Source organism: Cicer arietinum, chromosome 4 (assembly GCF_000331145.2).
Source record: "Cicer arietinum cultivar CDC Frontier isolate Library 1 chromosome 4, Cicar.CDCFrontier_v2.0, whole genome shotgun sequence".
NCBI classification, from domain to species: Eukaryota; Viridiplantae; Streptophyta; class Magnoliopsida; order Fabales; family Fabaceae; genus Cicer; species Cicer arietinum.
Window position 1 is genome coordinate 8,121,311 of NC_021163.2, and position 22,288 is coordinate 8,143,598.

A 22,288-nucleotide genomic window follows, 5' to 3' on the forward strand; every position below is an offset into this window, starting at 1 on the left:
AAGAGTGTGTGTATTTTTTTAAAAGACAAAAATATTCTTATATTGATTGGTGATGAGTTGTTAATTAAAGTTTTATTATTAAATTTGAAATTTAATATAAATGTAAATTATTAATCCATTTAATTTAGATTAATTGAATAATTTAATTTTATAATTTATTTATTTTTATCTGTGTTTGTCAATGTACATTCATAAGATAAACAAAATTACATGTATATTAAATTAAAATTAATTGCATGCATTGAGATTTAAAGAGTATATATGAAAAACGACACAGAATAATGACTACTTTTGCATATGCACATGTAAATTATACATAAACAAAATTATATTTTCTATTACTTTATAAAGTAATATTATTTAAAAAATAATATAACATAAACAAAAAATAAAAACATATAAAAAAATGTAGTTGTTAGTTAATGAAAATAGAAACATATGGCTCATTTATTATAAATTATTTAATAAAACAATTTTAATTTTTAATAGTTTAGAGATTTTTAAAAAGAGTATAATTTGTTATATGTTTGTTAACTGTAATGAAAATCATTTTTCTAAGTTATTAAATATTTTTGAGAAGCCATTTAATTTTTTTATTTGAAACAGGTTTTATAAATGTATTTTTTTTAAAAAAAAAATCTATTTTATTTTTAAATTTGTACATTTACTTGTTAAAATAGTTACATCTGTCTGTTACAACTTAAAAAAAAATCAAAATTTGAAATAACTTAAAACTGATTTAAATGAAAAGATATTTACAATAATTTCTCATTAAAAATAATTTTTTTATAAATAATTATTTAAAAAAATGATTTTGGTTACAATAAACGAACACAAAACAATTTATATTTTTTAAAATATTTAACAAATAATATCTATATTACCCTAAGATTCTTAAAAATTATTACTTAAAAAAATAGTTTTTTCTCATAAAGACTCTTACAAACATAGTCATCATTATAAGAACTCAATAGAACAGTATATAAAAAGTACGATGTTGTGTGTTAGATATTGTATACAATAAAACAATTATATATGACAAATTGATTTTTACTTTTAAAAACATGTAGAATATACAATTAGAAAAATTATATAATCATTTTCATTTTTTAATCTATACAATTGTTTTTATTAGTAATGTAAAATACCAAAGTTTTTACTTTAACGAAATATCAAACCACCTATTTTTTAAAGAATAATATTAAGAGTAATAATAATTTTTTTCTTTATGTGAGAAATAAATGTGTTTTTTTTTATATAATTTTACACTTTTGTTCATAATTTATGAGAGAAATTTTACTTAATATCAAATTAATTTTTTTATAGATAAGATAAATTAAAATAAAAAATAGTAATTTTGGTAAAAAAAAAGTAAAAAGTAGTAGTAATGATATTTTTATTTTATGTGATAAATAAATATTAGGAAGTAACTTTTTTTTTCTTTATGTGAGAGAGAAATATAGGAGGACGGATAGTTTAAGAAGAATACGTGGGGTAGATATTTTTAAAAGAGAGAAAGGGGAAGAAGGTTTTAGAAGTTTCAAGTTCACTAGCATCGGAGTGGAACAATCAAAATTGTTACCAACTCCCAATCTGTCCGAACTAAAATGAAAGGGAGAAATTTAAAATAAGAATTAAATGAATTGATAAAAATAAATAATTAAAATTTCAATTAAGAAGTAAAAGAAATTTACCGAAGTACACGTGGCGAAATATTGGCAAAGCAAGATGTAGGTATTTTTTGTTGAGTAGTAGCGTACTGGCGTGCGGTGCAGAAAGGAAATAGTCTGAAATCGTTCCAAAAGAGAAAAGAAGAAGAAAATGGTGGAAAGTTATTTCTTGTTCATTCTCATCTCAATCGTTCTTGCGTCTTCTCCACTCCCCTTCACCACTGGTTAGCTACTCACTCCTCATGCCAACTCCTCCTTTTCATCTCACCACTTACTTCCACCTTGCATTATCCTCTTTTTATTTTTTCAATTCTCAATTTCAACCAAATACTTCTTCTTCTTCTTCTTCTTCTTCTTCTTCTTCATTTGTTTGATATTTTACCCCATACGACTATTCCATTTTTTAATTTTCTTTTTTGCTGCAAAGTTTGTATAATGTTTGTTCTATTTTGCTAGTTACACCCAAAAAAATAACCTTTTGTACGTGAACTGAATAAATAGCAAAATTGTTTTGTAAAGTTGATGAATGATTTCACACTGTCATTCCCTTGATTATCGGAATCAACAAATATGCAGGGTTACCTCTGGTGAGAAATATTAGCGAGATTCCTCAGGATAACTACGGTAGACCAGGTCTCTCTCACATGACTGTTGCAGGTTCAATCTTGCATGGAATGAAAGAGGTATCTAACTTCATCTTTTTCACCATCTTCTTTCCCTCTAAACACATTTTAAGTTCATAACGTTATTTGAAATATGGAATTAGATACCCAAAACTACAAATGTAAGGTGAGATTGTTTATAATAAGAGTTTAATAAAGTAAGAGTGAGTTAGGCATAAATATAATTTTAAAACCTAATATACAATCTAGGTGAAAAACAGTTTTACATTAACATAGAAACCTTCATTTTTTTTTATTTTTTTTTTATGTCATACCATCCATTTCAACATACACTTACAAAAGTGGGGTGAGGTGGTAAAATAGTGATATTGGTTTACACATATCATTTAAATCCTTATAATAAACCCATCATAGGTTCAACCTTTTCTTTGACTTATCTGTGACTGCAGTTTTTGGCACTAGGTTGTCCTTTTAATTTTTTTATTTTATTTGACATAAAATAACACATGTACAAATCATAGAATTGGCATTAAGCAAACCTGATGTCATATTGTCTTGCATGATAGATTTCAAATAGTAAATGTATAGGGGAATTACCTTAAGGAGCGGCAGACTTGGCCCAATTTGGATTACTTTCTAGTTTATTGGAATTTGTCAACTGAGATAAGTATTTTGTTCCCAATTTACAAAAATGTTATTATAAGTTTATAGGTTCTTGTGGAGAAGGTAAACGAGAGAGCTAATGAAAAAGTTGAGGTGGACAAGCTGCCATCAACTTATATATGTGGGAAGTTATTATTTAAAGGACTCATTGGAAGATTATTTCAGCCTCTATGTGTACTACTTGGGGCTTATACCTTTTGTTTATTGGATTAGAAGATTTGTTGTTGATAGTTACACCATATTTTTTGGTTAAGAAAAACTGTCCTTTTTCTAGAATTCATTGTCCAAAACAGATCATAATGTATTGCATCCTTTTTTCAGGCATCTGTGTGGTCAATGATGCTTCAATCTGTTTGTATAGACTCATTTTTGTGAACTTTTCTGGAACAGATTGAAGTATGGCTTCAAACATTTTCACCAGGAACACACACCCCGATTCACAGGCATTCATGCGAAGAAGTTTTTATTGTTCTCAAAGGCAGTGGCACTCTTTATATTGCATCAAATTCACATGGGAAATACCCTGGAAATCCTGAGGAACACATTATCTTTCCAAACAGCACATTTCATATTCCTGTTAATGATGCTCATCAGGTAAGCCATTTAAGTACCGTAAGATTTCTCCTGCTTGATTTGGTTTTTAGGGGGAAATTTGAGAATTATATCTTATGATCCAATCCTACGAATAATTTCTTCACTACAATTGAATAGTTTAAGGCACACCCCTTGATGCACATCGCAACATATAAAATTTAGAATGTCAAGTGTCAACTTTTCTATTTCTTGCACATTGACCTCAACAACAATAGCAAACACATTCTTTAATATCATAATTGAGTTACATGTTTTCAACAGATCAAAACAGTGATAAAGGGAAAGACAAGATGTTGTGGCTCATTGGATTTTTGTTTGCACACATGTAGACATACATGAAATTTTAATATGTAGAACTTAGCATGTATGGCCGCAAGTAGTGCATATAGTTGTTTTTGAGTAAACAAAGAGAATAATAACTTGATAATGATAAAGAAAGGTTATAATGAGTGTCATTATGTTCTGCTGACAGTTTTGCTTTAGGGTTAGGGAGACCACAGGTTTAAATTTTAAACTTTTACTCGACAAATTATAGCTGTCAGACATGCAGACTTGACCTCATCTTCTTAATTGTGAACTGTAACTCGCGAACTGATTGAAAAAGTATAAGTTCTTGTCAGATCTATGTGCAGACTTCAGATTCGAATGATGTCCAAAGAAATGTAAGTTGGTCAGAGTGACGAAACTCTGGGGATTTCATTAGGAACTTTCTAATTCCATCTTGATTGCTTGTACTCTACTCTTGCCTGTGATGAAAAACAGGATATCCTAAGTTTGTTTACAATATATGAAGTAATGCATGTCCAGTAAGATGGAAAAGTATGTACAATGTTTCAGAGAGCATTAGCAAATGAATGGTGCACATTTCTTTAGATAGTTAACAACTGAAATATTTCTTACTTGTTCTTCGGGGATATTAATTTGTTGATTACTAAAGGTTTTCTGGTCTACTGTGCATTTTTAAATAATTACGGAGAACATGCTTTGCAGCTTTGGAACACCAATGAGCATGAGGATTTACAAGTTCTAGTTACAATATCTCGTCCACCTGTTAAAGTGTATGTGACCTCTATTCCCATTATCTTCAGCTTTCATACTTTACCAATGAGGTAATAGTGGTGACTCTTGTCTGGCTCTTCAAAATGTGGCAAACTGCCAAAGCTCTGTATTTTTTTTAAGCCGAACTGCCAAAGTTCTTTATACATATTGATTAGTACAAAAGCATTCTTAGGTCCAAGTAACTTGGTACATGGTATCCCCAAAAACACATGTTTTAACCTTTGCTTTTCATTTTTCTGAAGTTACAGAGCAAATGATAAATTTTGTCTTTGAATGTGTAAATCTTTGTCACTATAGTCTCTGAACGAATCAAGATTACAAAACCATAGTTAAATGTGTCTTTTGTTGGTTAGTTTGATTCTCGAATGTGTCTCTCATTCATTAATCAGTTTGATCCATGAAACTACTAAGAGATGACACACTGAGAGATGTTTTTGTAATATCCATACATTCAAAAACTATAGTGACACCGTCTCACATTTAGGGGCCAAAATCATTGTTTACTCCACGTTATGTATGGGTTTTTAGTTATGAATCTTAAATTTAATGGCGGTTTTTATACAATATTTAAAAATTCATGTATTTTTTTTTAAAAATGGATGTATTGTATTGCATTCTTTTGCCCATATCATATTGTGTTTGCCTAATCTGTTCTGCAGTCAAGCAAAATAAGACGCTTAGTTTGAAGTCAATATGCTTAATTAGGTCTTTAAAGGTTGAACTGCAACGTCTCATATCAGTCTGATGATGGTTTCTTACTAAACCACACCGTTAGTCTGGTGAAAGATGTTTCATAGTAGGCGGTGGTTCAATAGTTTTGAGCTGGAATGCATGCCTTCTATTCTACACCATTGACAACATGTACATTTTTACTTATGAGACAGTGTTGCAAATATCTTTCTTTCTCTTCATAGGCTGGCCTTTTCTCCCACTTTTTTTTTTCTTGAAAAAGCAGCAAAAGATTCAAACTCGCGCTAGCATCATTTCCCAAAAGGACACAACAACTGAACTGTCTTGTAACACTGTTTTTCTCCTGTTTTTAGTTGCTCATTAATCATTATTATGTATTTGGTTTTTCATTAGGTTTATATATGATGATTGGTCCGTGCCCCACACTGCAGCGAAACTGAAATTCCCCTACTACTGGGATGAGCAATGTTCTCAAGAAACTTCAAAAGATGAACTGTGATTTATGGTCAAGGTTTACACTTCACACTAATCTTATTGCTGCAAAGCATTTCTTAACTATAAGTTAAAAACTGTTTCATTCATATTGTTTAGTCTAACATCATCACTGCATCCACAATGACTTAATATTTTAGCAGTTTCAAAAATTTTGGTACAAACTGATCAGCATGGTTATGCAAAACAGTAAAACAGACAGAAGATTCTTTAAAAGGGATGTATGCACTAGCCATTTTTGGTAGTCATGTTTTTATTTTTACTGTTGGATACTGGGTCTGAATGCATCCAACAATCTTTCAAGGGCCATAACACAGCCAACCTATTGAGGTACCATGTAATTTCCCTTGAAAAGAGTGATTCTTTTAAGAGATAAAGTAAACCTGCTATAAAGGAAACTCCATTCCCTCTCTTGAATACTTATCACTACTATTAAGCAGAACTTACTCTATAATTCACGCTTTGAACTTTGAGAAATTTGGTGAAGAGTAAATTTGAGAAATTTGGTGAAGAGTAAACAAATGAAAAGTTAATTTCCTGATTGTTTCAGAAGTTAGATACATTTGTTGTACATGTAGTGGACCTGTGGCGGAGCTTGATTAATTTTATTGGGGAGGCCAAAAGGCATGGATTATATATAAAACTATATCAGTAACATTACAAATCATTAGTTAGTGTAATGGTTAATTTTAGTTTGAGTTTTACCCTCTCTGCGGGGTTCAAATCCTAAATAGAACATTTTAGTGAATAAAATACAAAAAAAGGTACACTTGCCACCACACCGCTTGCCATTTTACATAATAGGCGAAACAGGTAATATATGTGTAACTATTATGATGTGTAAATCTATTAAGAAGAGGAAAATGGTCTCTCTTTGTCTCCAAGAAACCTCTGGTTCCATGACACTCCTTAGATAAAGAATTCGAGTTTGATTTCTAGAGTTGGCAATTTGATAGGCAATCCAACCTTGTGCGAAAAAAAATTGGGTTTTATGCAAGCCAACTCGAAGATTAGTCTCGTAAAAGGCTCAAAGAGCCTAAGCCTTGGGGATACCTTGGGGCGTCTATTAGAAATAATATTTGACTGATTTAATAGTTGAGTATAGTTACACGGATCAATAATATCTCGAACAAAATTTATAGTTGAATTAAAAGTTTATATTATATACGTAATTTTTTTATGTTAATATGATGTCATTGTATATGTCATTGACATATTATGCACTTTTATTAAATGACATTAATTTTGACGTATTTTAATGACATATTAAGTTATTTTAGATTTACTAAAAAATTATTGAGATGATTTATATAATATAACTCGTAAATTCAAAACGTGAATTTTGTAAGATAGGTGTCCAGTAAAAAAAATGATTAAGTGGTGTAAGAGTAATCAATTGTTACACCTGTAAAAAAAAAATTATTTTTTTTTAACAAGAACTTTTGAAAGAAAAAAAACTTTTTGTGATCAACCTGCACAATTTGTCAAATGCAATTTAAGGTAATGAACATGCAAAAGGGTACATCTAAATTAATCTCGTTCAAAATTTTGAGTGGATAAAAAATAAAGCAGTCGCAGCCCAAAATCCTAAAAATTTTAGCATTTTATTTATTTATACCTGTCTAATTTTTTTTTTCACCCAAATAAAAATGAAGGGAAAAAATCTATGGTTCACAAATATATACGCTGTCTGTAGGAAAGCTAAGAATCAGGCTTTCTCGCATATTTAGGCAATAAATATGGAAAAAAAACTCTTAAAAAACACAAAAGAAGAGGGAGATTCTAAATTCTGAATGTACAAAGATTTTAGGACAGTGACAAATAGCAAACTAAAATGGCAACTATGTTTGATATTAATACCTTTCTAAATTTTATATCCTCCGAGGATTATTCTCTTCCATATAATCTCACCAAAAAATTGTCTCAAACAGCTAGCAAACAACATAACAACAATTATGGCTCCAACTCTTTCACCCATTTTTGCTGCTTGAGACAACCTTAATTCAATTTCCACACCATTAACATAAAAAGGAGACAGGATGGCCTTTGGAAACCCTCCTCCACTCCATGGCCTCCTGTCTTTCATCCTTCTCTTCTTCTCCTCCTCTTTTCTCTTCCATGATCATGTTGCTGCCGCAGTCACCGTCACCACCACTTCCATCCACCTCGATGTCGTTCGAAAGCCTACCCCTGACGTTCCTATCTTCAGAGAAGCCCCTGCTTTTCGCAACGGCGATGAATGCAACAAAGAAAGCATTCACATTTCCATGACATTGGACTCAAATTACCTTAGAGGAACCATGGCTGCTGTCCTCTCCATTCTGCAACATTCAAGTTGTCCTGAAAATTTTGAGTTTCATTTCCTTTGGGCAAGGTTTGAACCTCAGGTTTTTCTAAGCATAAGATCAACTTTCCCTTACCTCAAGTTCAAGATTTATCGCTTTGAATCCAATAGGGTACGAGGGAAAATCTCGAAATCGATTCGTCAAGCATTGGATCAACCTCTTAACTATGCAAGAATCTACCTCTCTGACATTCTTCCCGGTTATGTCAAGCGAGTTATATACCTTGATTCTGATATTGTTGTTGTTGATGACATTGCAAAGCTATGGGAGGTTAACTTGCAGGGCAAGGTACTAGCTGCACCAGAATATTGCCACGCGAATTTCACCGAGTATTTCACAGAATTGTTTTGGAAAGATCCCGAGTTATCTCGAACTTTCGAGGGTCGGCATCCGTGTTATTTCAATACGGGGGTGATGGTTATGGATGTGGAAAAATGGAGGGGAGGGGGGTATACGCAGAAGGTGGAGCATTGGATGGCAGTGCAGAAGCAAAAAAGGATATATCATTTAGGATCATTGCCTCCTTTTCTTTTGGTTTTGGCAGGGGATTTGAAGAGTGTGGATCATAGGTGGAATCAACATGGACTTGGAGGGGATAATCTTGAAGGAAAATGTAGGAGTTTGCATCCTGGTCCTATTAGTTTGCTTCATTGGAGTGGTAAGGGAAAACCTTGGTTGAGATTGGATTCAAGGAGACCTTGTTCTGTTGATCATTTATGGGCACCTTATGATCTTTATCGTCCAAATACTCATTCTTTGGAAGAATGAGTTGCAAAGAGAATGGTGGAGGAGGAGGTGGGGGAGGAGAAGGAGCTCATTAAAATCACACATGAAAAGGGTCGTTGTTGGGAATTTGTCTAGCAAGTTGTTTATTAAGAAAAAGGGAGAGTTGGGGGAGGAAGAATTTAAAACAAGAAAGAGGTGAGTAATCTTAATTTTAAACAATATTCATTTGTTAAAACTTTTTATTTATTTGGTCCTTTCGAGAAGGACATATATAATTGAGAGAATTTGGGTGAAAGTGTTGTGAGGGGAATAGAGTAATAACTAATTAACAAAATAAATAAATAAATAAATAAGCTTTTTGCAGTTTGGTGTTGAAGAAAACTAGCAAAGGTAAGAGATGGATTAATTTGCAAAAGCCTTTGTTCAAGGGACTTACTACTTCAGAAGCCAATGGAAATTATAGAAATATAGTTGGAGCATTGTTGGTTATGTGTTTTTATGTTTCTTTTCTTCTTCTGTTTTATGGGTTTTTAAGGGGTATGAATAAGAAATTTCCTTGGGCATTGGTTGTGTGGATGATGGTATCATTTGCATCAGTGACTGGTTGCCAGATCGATGAACATCGTCCAAAATTAAGTGTCCTGAAAAAGTGATATCTATATGAATTTTAATATCTGTTTATTATCTTGATAGATTTTGTACATTGTGTCCAGCTTAATTGCTGCTAGAAGATTTTGCCATTTTTCAAGTTCTATTTTCTATTGGAAATTGTGCATGTGATTTATTTAGTGATAGTTGTGGTCTAATAATAATCTAATTAATATACCACTACATATTGTTGTCCTTGGCCAAATTATATTCTGTGTACACTTGTGTTTCTTTTTCTGGTTCTTCATTCTTCTTTTTTTTCTTTCTCAAACTCCATTTTGTCTATCTTTAAGTATCCCCCCCTCCCCCTAATTCGTAACATTTAGTTTCTACTAAGTTTTTCGGTTTTATAAAACTATATTCTTAAGGGTTAGTTGGTTTGTAAATGATATAAAATGCTTATAAGGCTTTTGAATTGTGTTTTCGCAATAAATAATGAAGGTTGAAAGCTTCTTTTATCATCTAAAGTTTTTTTTTAAGTCTTTAAATTTTGTCTAAATTGACTAATATAGACGTGTCTTTTTTTTAAAATATTGTAGATAGAAGAAGAAATACATGTGAATGTTTATCTCCAAGAACTCAAACATGCACTTCTACCTAAAGAATTCAGACACTGCAAAAATGTAGAGGACTCTTTTTTGCAGGTTTTATTGAAGAGAAAGGGACGAGCATCATCTCTATTACATTATAGTTGAATAAGAATTTACTATTACGTGGTTATTTAATAAATGCAGTTATAAATTAGGTTTATGTGATAATAACGTGACTTCTAATTGAATGTCGGTATAAAATTATTTTATACAAGTAATATAATTCCATTATATAGACAAAATTTAGAATTGTACTGCTCTATAATGAAATATAAACAAAAAAGTATCTAAAAATTTGATGTATATATTTTAATTTTTAATTAGATAATATTTTTGTTTATATTTTATTTTGAAGAAATCTCTTTACTCCTTTAACACTAATCTAAAATGAGTAAAAAAAATACTAGTTTTACATTGTTTGTGTTAATTTAACTAGTAGAATATCAATTAATAATTTCATTCTCATATTGTTTCCCACTCATCAACGGATTTCATCAAAATTGTTTTCTAGTTGTCAAATTATTTAAAACAATAAAATTTGAAATTAAAAATAGTCAATGTTAAAGAGAAAACAATGACAAAGTTGTTATTGCAATCCTTTAATCTATCTTATTGGATCAAGTCATTTCTTTTGTGTTTTTTGAAATATGCATTTTTAACTCTCATAAAATGTACAACGGTGATAATTTTTACAACTCGTCACGAAAATGCCTACGTAGCTAACTATTATGGATATGAATAATGATGACATGTCTTCGTCGTTTCATCTTATTCTTCATAATAGATAAAATGAAAACACTAGAAATCACGAGGGAGATTGAAAACTACAATGGTTTTGCTTTTGGCTACCACTTGTGTTGGTTTACTTTGTTTCTCCTCTTTTTTCGGAATATTTTCATGTAGATTAAAAAAAAAAATAATCAGGAGATGGCCTTTCTGCCTTACTACCATATATAAGATATGTAAAAACAAATAACTGATATATTATTTTAACAAATTTTATCTATTATGCAGATTGTATTATTTTAATAATTCCCTATTATTTTATAGATAAATTAATAACTTAATTTTATTAATATTTTTATTTTTATTTTTTTTGGATCCAATAAACAAATAATAATAATACCAATAAAATTAAAGTATATTAATAAAATTAAATAAAATATACTATATTGAAAAAATAAATCAACTGTTTTGATAATGTTTTCTAGTATGACCAACATAATCCGCACTTTCTTGACACTTTTTATATAGTGTCCATTTTTGTTCTAATGCGTTTATTTTTTGAGTGACTTTTCTTGACTCTTCGCATTCGAGAATTGTGACACACCTTAACACTTTTATATTTTTGCCAATATCATTTGTTTGATATAGGTTTAGACGTTTCGTCATAGACTTTTAGTACTGTTTCCACCTTATACACATCAGATATAAGTCTCCAATAATCATATTTTATGTTAGAACATGCTCCTATCATATGTGAACAATGCATATGTATAGCTCGATATTTTCCACATTCGCACCACTTGTTATGAAGGTTGGCAGTGAAATGACCAATTGGTCGCCCTTATCTTGGATCTATCGTCTCGTAGACCATGAAAGTATGATTGCTCTGATAAAAAATATCGACTTTATGACTATTAGATTTACGTATTTCATCAAATTTATACATTTTTCGTGTATACATGGCCAGAAGCTGAAATTCATGCGTGTAGTTTTTCTATTGTTGAAAACAGCATCCCTGTCTTATAATAAGTTGATCATACCAAAATAGTGATGATAAGATTGTGCGTATCTTTTAATACTCCATTGATCGACTCCACAAGGTTGGTTGTCGTGTGACCCCAACAACTACCTCCATCAAATGCTTTAATTCAATTTCTGCGGTATATTGTCTAACCATTTTATAGTCTCCCTATTTATTATACCGATTTCACTGCGGTAGTGTCCAATTTTAGCAATACTCTATAGAGAAATGTGTCTTGCTACGAAACCCGATGTAATATTTATAACAAGATGTGCATTGTTGTTGCAAAACTGAACATGATATCGTCTGTCTTGTATCGTTCCAGAATCACTCAATGCATGAATATTTTCACTTGCACAAAGGTAACTATTGCAAATAAATTATATATATATACATATATATATATATATATATATATATATTTCATTTTTAAAACTTACTACTTACCATATTATTAATTTTATTATATTTTTTTATTTTCGATATATTCGACAAATTTAATTCTGGTGGTCTAAATTTCAGTAAAGTTCCTCGTAACAACATAGGAGAATACCAAAAAGCCATCGATCACATGATGGTTGAGGAAATAATATGTTCATTCACATTTATTTGCACTTTTTAAATTATATTGTTTTGTATACTTCTTATATTTACTTTAGCCTATTTTTTATATATCAGTTTTATTGGAGACCGTACATCAGATTTCAACATGATGTTTCTGAAAAAGATATTGACACATGGACTGTATGTACCTATTTGCATTGTTATCATATTGTTGAAAAACATCGTACATATAAAATCACACTTATGTTCGACTTCCATCAACAAATACCACAATCACCAGAAGACATGAAAATCTACCATGAGGTGGACATGAGATGTGACATTGATGATAATTGGAACTGAATTTGGAAAAAAAAGGTTAACATTGGAATAAGCGTGAGAATTACGTATTGCAAGGACAATTCATAGAAGGTGTTTTACGCCACAATACATAATATATGAATTGATTTAGACAACACACCAAATTATTTATATTTGTCAAATAATATCTGTGTGATTCACGTTTGCAACCGTCATCATATCTTCATGTGCACTCAACCCTCATTCAACCACACAAGAACAAACCATGCACCAAATAACAGAATCGTCTTTATCATCACCTCACATATATGCTCCTACATAAGTTCCATATTATGGTCCATCACTACATCTACATAAATCTGCAGAAATATCGATTTTGTATTACGTTCCGCTAGTGCCGGAAATACCAACCCCCAAACATCTGACAAAACGCAAGTCGACTTATGCTGATTTTTATTCCAGTATAACCCCATGACTCAAAATTATATGGAGGCAGGTGGGAATGGTTCTAATCTATATACAAATTATGACGAGAATAATGATCAAGAATCAACTAGAATAACCTCAAGTCATTCAAAGAGCTGGACGAGTTTGATGACAGTCTAGATGAGAAACTGGAGGATATTTAGCTAGACATCATTAATTTAAATTTAATGTATTTTTTTCTTCAATTTAATGTATTTTATTTTATTAATTTAATTTACTTTTTTATTATAATTATTTTTATTTATTAGATCTGGAGAAAAAAATATGAAGGGTTGTTAAGAAAATAAAATAAATTTATTTACAAAATAGGAGGGGTTGTTAAAATAATATAACACATTAATTTTTTTTGGCACATCTATTCAACCGCATTAATTTTAATGTATTTTTTTTCTATTAGATGTATTTTATTTGATTTTATTAATATAATTTTATTTTTAAATAATTTTTCTTTTTATTTATTTATTAAATTAACAATTAATTATTTGTTAAAATGAAAAGTAAAAGAAAAATTAAAATTTTATAGATGGTCGCATCTCGGGATGCCACCTATACTACATAAAAAAAATCATCCTTCAGATTGTCGCAGGACGGAGATGCATCTCCTAAAGATAAAAAAAAAAAAAAAATTAATATATTTATCATAAGTTTTTATGAGATATATTCTAATTGCAACATAAAATGTCATTTATACATTCTAATTCCAATTTTTGTGAGATATATTTATCATGGTTTTTTATGTTGTAATTTTTATTAAAGTTTTGTAATTTAGATGATGTTTTCTTCTTCTATTTTTGGTTTCATCCACCAGACAAAGTAGTAAGCTATATTTTCATGTTTGTGGATTTTTTATTCGGGTTCCCATCATTGATTTTGTAATATTAGTGTATTGTTTTTGTTTTGCTTGTTTATAATAAGATATACATATTGTTCATCATAAAGATGGGGGATGGAAAAGAGGAGTTATAATGTGATTTTTGGAGGTTTGAGGAGAGATACAAGGGTTGGAGTGATAAGAATGTTACATATCCATCTCTTTACTAATAAAATAATAAGTAATATTTTTCATTCACAAAAGAGATGGAAAGATGTAAGGCTACATTGATTGAGGCAAATATAAAGGTATGAAATGGACAAAATAATTTAAAGGCTAAGTACCCGTGATCTCTTAATTTAATTTTAAGTAATATTTTAGTTATTTTAGTTATTTTTTTATTTAATTATTTATTTTAATTTTAAGTGATAATTTGATCTTTTATATTTGAAACTTTCAACAATGTTATCTTTTCATTATTGCAAAAGTTCAAAAAGTTAATAAAAAATTTCAAACAAAACTCATAAAATTAATTATTATTCTCAATATAATGCAATTTTATCAAATTCATAATTTAAATCTTTAAATAAACTGATATTGTCATCTTTAACAATATCAAATAAATAATAAAAATATGAGCTTATTTGAAGATTTGAATTACGAATTTGATGAAATTTGTATTATATTAAAGAATATAATTAATTTATGGGTTTTGTTTGAAAAATTTGATGAACTTTATAAAAAAATGATAATATTGTTGACATTTTAAAACATAAAAGATCAAATTGTCACTTAAAATTAAAATAAATGATCAAATAAAAAAAATAAAAAACTAAAATATTAACTGAAATTAAGTTAAAAGACCACTAATGATATTTAATTTAAATAAAAAAATCGACAAATAAAATACAAAATAATAAGTAAATTGATTAACTTCTCGTCTATTTAGACATTTATAAAACAAATATTCAAGGATTTTAATTTTTGTATAAAATCCCGTGTTACTATATGAAATAAGGAAACAATATCATAATTGTTTAGCTACACGCGTATTTTTAACACAATCGTGAAAAATATTAATTGTAAAAAGATTAACAACATATAAGTTAGAGTTATAAAACTACTTAAAAAAATAAAATAAACCAATTCAATAAAAAGTTAAAGGCAAAATACATTTCTTTTACCAAGTGCAAAATACATTATGCACTACTAGTTACATATTGTCAGCAAATTAACTTTTTACTTTAATTTAACTCAGATAAATTATTTAAATTAAATCACGTCTTTGTGGGTATTCTTTTTAACACATTGAATTACAGAAATACATAAATAATTATATTATTATTGATGTGGTAGAATGGTGTTAGCCACATGTTAGCACCATATTAACAAAAATATAATTAAAATTTGTGTATTTTTGTAGTAAAAATTTGTGTGACTTAAAAGAACATGAATTTAGTACAACTAAATAACTTAAAATCAAGTAAGTGTCTAAACCAAACATGAATATATACATTATTGTCGAAATGATATTTTGACGTATAAATTTAACATAAAAAAATCGTCAACAACGTTTAAATATAAAGTTAATTATATTTAAAAAGTGAATAAATATATCAACTTTTAAAATTATTTTCTATTTAAGTGGAAAAGAATCACAAATCTGGAATGTAAGTTATTAGTGATGGCACACATTAACACAGTAACAGTAAAGACTACATGATTGTTGATCAAGATTAAACAGTGTAGTTGTATTATTAAATTTAAATCTATATGGTCTGATTTCAAATAGTCACAGAGTGAAATGATAATAGCGAATTATTACTATAGTTAAATTTAAGTTACTCGTAAAAGCCTTAGTATAATAAGCTTTGAAATCTGAAAATGGGTGTACACAGTTTGAGCTAAACTTTTTCTGATGAATTTCTTCAAATCCGTTTTCTCAGACGACCCAGATCCTCCTCAACCCAACAATGCAGACCCCAATCCCGATTCCGATTGGAACTTCGGCGGACTCATCAAAACCCTAACAGCCAAATCTGAATCCATTATCGAAACCTACCGCCGCGATCTACACGAATTCAGTACCGGCTTAAAAAACGAGATCGAGGTTGCTCAGGATTCCGTTGGTGAGATCGGAACTACCGTCATCAAAGGAACGACTCAGATCATTTCTAAAGGTAAAGAAGCGATCCTCGCCGTTAATCTCGATTCTGATTCTGATAATAGCACTACCACCACTAATCGCGATTCGTTTTCATCGGATTCGAAGCGATATAGTAGGTTTGATGCTCAGGTTCATGCTATTCAGGGTGATGTTAGCACTTACACTGAGGTTCCTGAGGATTTGAGTGAATTCAATGAGTGGAAATTAGGGTTTACGTTGGATGGGAAAATTGATGAAATGGAGAGTCTTTTTAAGGAGAATGATGCTATGGAGAGTGTTTATAAAAGGGTTGTTCCAAATACTATTGATCATGAAACTTTTTGGTATAGGTATTATTATAAGGTTTATAGGATTAAGAAAGCTGAAGATCTAAGGGCTAGGCTTGTTAGGAGAATATCCAGGGAAGAAGAGGATTTGAGTTGGGATGTTGAAGATGATGACGATGATCGTGGTGATGTAGATGAAGAGAAATATGAAGGCGAAGCTAAAACAGATATTGTGATCGATAAGGAAATTGGTGGTGAAAATGTGGGAAAAAGGGTAGATACTGATTTGAAAATTGGTGCCTCTGATTCTGGTGTTAGTGATGAGGAGGGAAGAAAGAGATTGAGTGTGGAAGAGGTGCAGCATCCTGGTGTAGAGGAGTCTAAAGTAGAAAAGAGAGATGATTTATCGCAAAGCAAGGAACTTGGCAATGAGATGGATAAGTCTGTTGAAGAATCACGAGTTGTTGAGAAAGCTGAAGTTGTACAAGAGATGGGTAGTGGAAATGAGGTAATTACTGAGAAGGCTGGAGTTGATAAAACATTGAAGTTAAAAGTGGATGATGTTGGGAAGAAGGATGATTCTGCGGGTGAGTCTGAGGAGAGAGTGATAAATATGGAAACGAAAGCGGGTGACGGAAAATCTTCTAGTAGTAATAATAACGAGTCTTCAGTGGTTGGAAGTCAGCACATGGAAAATGAAGAGGAGGAGGAGGATCTTGGGTGGGATGATATAGAAGATCTTAGCAGTATTGATGAAAAGAAAGAAACTCAGAGTGGTAGCGCCACCGCCAGCAAGGTTGATTTGCGGAAACGCCTTAGTACTGCAGAGGATGATGAAGACTTGAGTTGGGACATTGAAGATGATGACGAGCCTGATAAGGCTTGACATATTTAATCCATTCTGTTCTGATTTCTCAATAGAAATATACGTGTGTCATTTTAACTGAAGCCAATTTGCCTGTGTTTTTGTATTTTTTATGAATTAGGATACAAGTAATATTGTGATCTGATTTCTGTACCCAAAATGTATCAAAAGCAGCTATTTTTATTTTAATTTATCTCCTCATTTAATTTTTACATTAGCTGTTGTGGAATTGAAGACCAATTCCAACTCCAGTGATCACCTTGAAACTTAGTTGCTTGTGTAATTGACGATGTCCATATTATATTTCTCCTGCTTTCTTCTCAGTAGTTTCCTTGGCTGATTCTCCATATAAAATTTGTTACACAAGTATATGCAAATGGAAGTTCATTTCAGAACAATCTAAACAAACCCCTTCTTTCTCTGCCCATCAACTTTTCAATGTTAAAAATCTTATATTGCTTCTTGGGCATTGATTGTGTTTCTTAAAATCATAAATTGCACAGCCACAACATTAGATGATATTGTCTAACTCAGTACCAAAGCAGAGGTTGTTAAGGAGGATGTATGTCAATAATGTTATCCTATTAACAATATTAACAATTTTTCTAGGGAAAATTGAATGTTTCATTGGCAAAGAAAATGTATAAAACATTTCAGATTCTCAGAACAAGAGAAATTTGAGTCAGCTGGAAATGAGATATTGAATAATCTTATTATGGTGGCATCTTTTAATCTTTCAGCAAACACGTATGCTACTGAGGAAGTCCTCTTTGAAGACAAAATATATGCCTTATGCATTTCAATATGCCTAATGATGATTACATTAGGTGCCTGAAAAGTGCCATAAGAGATATTTGTGGTTATTGTACGTAATGCTCAATTGGTGCCAGAGTTCTGAGTCATGACTGTTTTTTTATACAGGAATTTTATCAGGTGTCTTCTAAACCTACAAGTTCTTCAACCAGCAAGAATGAAGCCTAAAATAAGCATTTCAAGTCACACTGGAAAAAAGGTCTTAAACATAATATAAGGTGTAATAATTGGAAGCTGCGTTTCATTTGTCTTTTTGCAGATGATACAAGCAAAAACATGGATTATTACGGGCATTATAGCTGTGGCAGATTATTTGAGCTCTCGACTTTGAGCTTGGGGTCTAGTTCTGTCTTTGTTAGTATTAATTGATTGGTTGGGATTCATTTGATGCTGAAAGATAAAGCATACTAAATGAAAAATAAAGGAGACCGCATAATGGGTTCTTTTATGCCAAATATTAGGGGTGTTCACGAGTACGGATAAACTCGTGAATCTGGTCACCGAAATCATCCCAATCCATATTTTGACTTAACTTATTTAAATTTGGATATACTCGTGAATCAAGTCACAATGATGTTTGGTTCGGATAGCAAATTTGATATTTTAAACTTGCAAACCTACGAATCCAACTCGTTGACATGATGATATATACATTTTATTATTTTTTTCTAATATTGATGTATAGTTATAATTTAGTTATTAAATTTTATTTGAAGGTTTATTGTTAATTTTTTTAATTTAAGTGTTTTGTTGAGTTTGTAGATGAATTAGATGCATTTTAAGTATCAAATGATATATTGTGATAGAATTTTATGATTTTTGTGATGGTCAAATATTTAAATTTAATTTTTAAAATAAAAAATATATTTTTTCTTTGCGATCAATGAACCCAACTCACATGTTCTTAATTGGGTTGAGTCAGTTCAAGTTTAAAGTGAAAAACATGAGTTAAGAACTCAATGCAACCTAATGTTCAACCTAAAAGACATTGATCGACTCAAGTGTTGGATTTGATTAAAACCGACTCAACTCAATGCGTAAACACCCCTACCAAATATATACTTTATAATAAACTGAGTTATGCTTAATTATCAGAAAGCAAGATGAATAATATTCAAATTAAAACAAAATGAACGAACGATTTTCCTGCAGTTCTTCCTAAAATTAAGTAGCTAAAATCAAAGTTGAAAATGTCAGCTATACAAATTTCTCATGGTAACCTTCAGCTGTATGAAAAGATGGAGAGGGAAAAATCTACCGGAAATACTTTGAAGAATGCCTCCTGCTGAGATTGCATAAACATGTCATTACAAATCGGATATGCCTAATTTCTCCCATACAAGTATAAAAAGCAATTAAAACAATACGCAACAAAGATTGAACTTGAAGTATAATAACATATAAAATAGAGAATCATAAAAAAATAACTAGGCATCTTCGTGACGATTTGATTCATCTATGAAGATGATTAACTTCAAATATCATTCTTACAAACTGATATGATCAGACATAATCCACACTCTTCCATTTCGAAAGCTTGACTATTCTACTAAAGCTCTTACCGTGACTGGGAAACATAAAAAACCGTTGTGAACACCACTAAATCTACTCTATCCAAAAGGGGGAAAAAAAAGTAGAAGAAAGGATAGGGAAAAAAAAGAATGAACTAAGTTCCTCTAGCAGCACCTAGGTTGGACCCTGTTTGTACAACAAAATGAAATGCTCCAGGGTCTAGAGCAAATAACTGGGGCTCGAAAGCCACCTATCATGTTTCACATGTCTTTGAACCCAAGGCTGCTTCAGAACTAAATTTTGTTATCATCCTTCAACACAAATGCTGGGTTCAGAAGTGGACTCTCCAATGTGTGGTTCAACAGGAGAAGGCAATGCTAGAAGCCTTCCTTTTTGTGCACGTGGTGGAAGATGCTTTGCAGGTTTTCTGGATGGGACATTCCATGGCAAGAAGACTCCAGTACCACCACCAGCAAGTTTGCGGGGATTCAACGCCATAGGACGCATAGGGGTCAGCATCATCATTGGCCCGCGAAGCATTCCCCATTTGGGCATCATGTCCATACCCTCATAGCCACTTAGAACTCCATTTGGCAAAGCATAAGGATTAGCAATGGCAGGTTGCCACAGAGTCATTTCACTTGTCATGGTAGGAGTTGGTGATTGGCATTGATTGGAGTCTGGCCTCACTCTAAAGAAGGTGATGCTCACCCTTCTGTTAGGAGATGGACACATGACATGCCTTGCCATGTCAGCACTGTTTCCTCTCATCACTACAAGAGACCTGTAAAGTCAAGTCATTATTCATCAGTTAGTACTGTATATCACTGGCTCAAATGATACTGTCACACTTAACATGCCTCAAAAAATCATCTCAACAGGTAATTAGACATTCAGCAATAAATAATTTGATGCTTGAGCTGAGAATATTAATAGGGGTATTGAGCTAATGGAGTTACTATCTGCTGCATGATGCAATGCAAGTTTCCACCTTAAACTCATAATGAATTATGAGTGACATAAAGATATATGTTGAAAGGTAAGCTTTCCAGGGGTCATATTTTGATACTTGATTACTTCTAACGTGACCTGTACGATTGTAGTGATAAAGTAAACTAGGTGCCATTTCAACTACAGTGTAGTCATTGATATTTCTGAGATACAAACAATCAGTTTTTGTCCCCTGGCTTGAGTGCCTCCAAGTTTGTCTGATATTCAAGAAAAACAAAAGAAAGAAAAGCACAAAAGCAATATCTAACCCAATAGTATGCAGCATATTATACTAGCACATAATTGCATCCTCTAAAAAGCTAGCACTTCCCATTATTCACTTACATCTGTCCTATAAATGTTGAAGGTACTTCTTCCATTTATTCCAGCATTGTGCTAGAATCTTTAATTAATAAATGGAAGATTAGGACTGCAAAGAGAATAAGTTCTTTGATATGTACCCCTTCTTCAATGAGAGCATTAGTGGTCCCTTGTAGTTCCCATCATTTTCACTCATGAGGATACGCCCAAAAGCCATGGTTGATTCAGATAGAAGAAGAGTGGACACAGGTTGATCCAGATGCGGTGGTTTCAGGAATGGCTGAGAAAACTCCCCCTAAAAAAATATAAAATTGTATAAATATTGGTAAATGGTTATTTCATTGCACAATACAAATGATCACAGTACCAATAAGCAGAAAATGGTGCAATGTTTACCTCTTCGAAAAAGTTGATGATACAACCATTTGGTCTTTTGTACTCTGGAAGTAATTGCCATTGAATAAGGTGATCAATGACACGTTGCAGAAGTCCTGGAATTGGCTCTATATTATCTGAAAACAAAAATCCAAAATGAAAAACAGAATTACCCAGCATATCTCTGGTTTAGGTTCACTTTATGCAATACTTTATAAAATAAGAATGAGATTGTACATATGTTAAGGTAAAGTAAAACTATTTGATAAATCACAATTTCTCTTGATAAATTCTTCTTACTTTTTGTGTCCTCCTTTATCTGTCCAAATATTGGGACACCCAGCTGAATCAGCTCTCTCTTGTTACCCTTCATCTGTTTGTTGAACAATATAAAAGTTTCACCTACAAGTATGTAATAAGATTAAGTTAGTATTTTGAAGACAACTTGCATCAGTCGCTATCAGTGCTTAAACTTGCCCTGTGATTAACGCCAAATAACAATGTAAAAAGAGACACTAGTTTAAGAAATATACGATTCATCGTCAATAACAAATAATTTGGAGCTGCCATATATGGTGTTACTATTTAATTTGTCTTTCTCCAAAAAGGTGAGAACCTTAACATTATCATCATGTAATAAAGTTATAGAAATGAGTATATCTAAACACACACAAAGGTCAACAGTGGTTTACCTGACAGATCCCCATTCTGACCAGCAGTATGGATCTCATTCACAAAATCGGACAGCTTGCATAATTCTGAATCAGTGAAAATGTCCTCGTATAACTTCAATCCTTTCACAACATTCACCTGCCAATTTCAATCAGATGTTAATCAGAAGTAGCAGGCTGCTTCTTAATCATAAAATAGTTGTGAAATAAGTATTGTATTTTTAATTAGTGAAATAAATAAATAACTTGCCATATGCCCCTTCACTGACTCCTTTGCTGAAAAACCTTTTGTCAACTTAA

At 31.2% G+C, this 22,288-nt stretch overlaps 4 protein-coding genes across 5 annotated transcripts in view; 3 read left to right on the top strand and 1 right to left on the bottom strand.

Annotated features, from left to right (window-relative positions):
• The first annotated feature begins 1,742 nt into the window (after window positions 1-1,742).
• On the top strand, window positions 1,743-6,202 carry LOC101505765 (auxin-binding protein T85). The gene is made up of 5 exons (XM_004496010.4): window positions 1,743-1,894; window positions 2,247-2,353; window positions 3,347-3,550; window positions 4,541-4,608; window positions 5,693-6,202. Exons 1-5 carry the CDS (start codon window positions 1,822-1,824, stop codon window positions 5,796-5,798), a joined length of 558 nt encoding a protein of 185 aa, XP_004496067.1. The 5' UTR covers window positions 1,743-1,821; the 3' UTR covers window positions 5,799-6,202.
• A 146-nt stretch (window positions 6,203-6,348) lies between these two features.
• LOC101506082 (probable galacturonosyltransferase-like 4) lies at window positions 6,349-10,343 on the top strand. Of its 2 annotated transcripts, XR_012162787.1 has the most exons (2): window positions 6,349-9,057; window positions 10,050-10,343. XR_012162787.1 is itself a non-coding variant. In XM_004496011.4 (1 exon), the coding sequence occupies exon 1, from the start codon at window positions 7,831-7,833 to the stop codon at window positions 8,902-8,904; it is 1,074 nt and encodes a 357-aa protein (XP_004496068.1). In that variant the 5' UTR covers window positions 6,349-7,830; the 3' UTR covers window positions 8,905-9,718. The 2 variants fall into 2 exon arrangements, 1 of the variants encoding a protein (XP_004496068.1); XM_004496011.4 differs by lacking the exon at window positions 10,050-10,343 and having other exon boundaries at window positions 6,349-9,718.
• A 5,343-nt stretch (window positions 10,344-15,686) lies between these two features.
• Window positions 15,687-17,518, top strand: LOC101506403 (uncharacterized). The gene has a single exon (XM_012714618.3). It carries the CDS (start codon window positions 15,927-15,929, stop codon window positions 17,325-17,327), a length of 1,401 nt encoding a protein of 466 aa, XP_012570072.1. The 5' UTR covers window positions 15,687-15,926; the 3' UTR covers window positions 17,328-17,518.
• Window positions 17,519-19,496: 1,978 nt separating this feature from the next.
• LOC101493086 (RNA demethylase ALKBH10B-like) overlaps window positions 19,497-22,288 on the bottom strand; it is a 5,298-nt gene continuing 2,506 nt past the window's right edge. The window contains exons 3-8 of the mRNA XM_073367690.1: window positions 22,239-22,288; window positions 22,010-22,127; window positions 21,618-21,719; window positions 21,339-21,454; window positions 21,083-21,237; window positions 19,497-20,415 (exon numbers count right to left, since the gene is read on the bottom strand). The exon at window positions 22,239-22,288 is cut by the window's right edge and continues 16 nt beyond it. Coding sequence (XP_073223791.1) covers window positions 19,938-20,415; window positions 21,083-21,237; window positions 21,339-21,454; window positions 21,618-21,719; window positions 22,010-22,127; window positions 22,239-22,288 — 1,019 coding nt within the window. The 3' untranslated portion in view covers window positions 19,497-19,937. The remainder of the gene's footprint in view (window positions 20,416-21,082; window positions 21,238-21,338; window positions 21,455-21,617; window positions 21,720-22,009; window positions 22,128-22,238) is intronic.

Coding starts and splice junctions, on each gene's coding strand:
- LOC101505765 (XM_004496010.4), top strand. CDS start 1,822: ATGGTGGAAAGTTATTTCTTGTTCATTCTCATCTCAATCGTTCTTGCG. Junction 1,895..2,246: donor TCCACTCCCCTTCACCACTG/GTTAGCTACTCA, acceptor ACAAATATGCAG/GGTTACCTCTGGTGAGAAAT. Junction 4,609..5,692: donor TCTCGTCCACCTGTTAAAGT/GTATGTGACCTC, acceptor GTTTTTCATTAG/GTTTATATATGATGATTGGT.
- LOC101506403 (XM_012714618.3), top strand. CDS start 15,927: ATGAATTTCTTCAAATCCGTTTTCTCAGACGACCCAGATCCTCCTCAA.
- LOC101506082 (XM_004496011.4), top strand. CDS start 7,831: ATGGCCTTTGGAAACCCTCCTCCACTCCATGGCCTCCTGTCTTTCATC.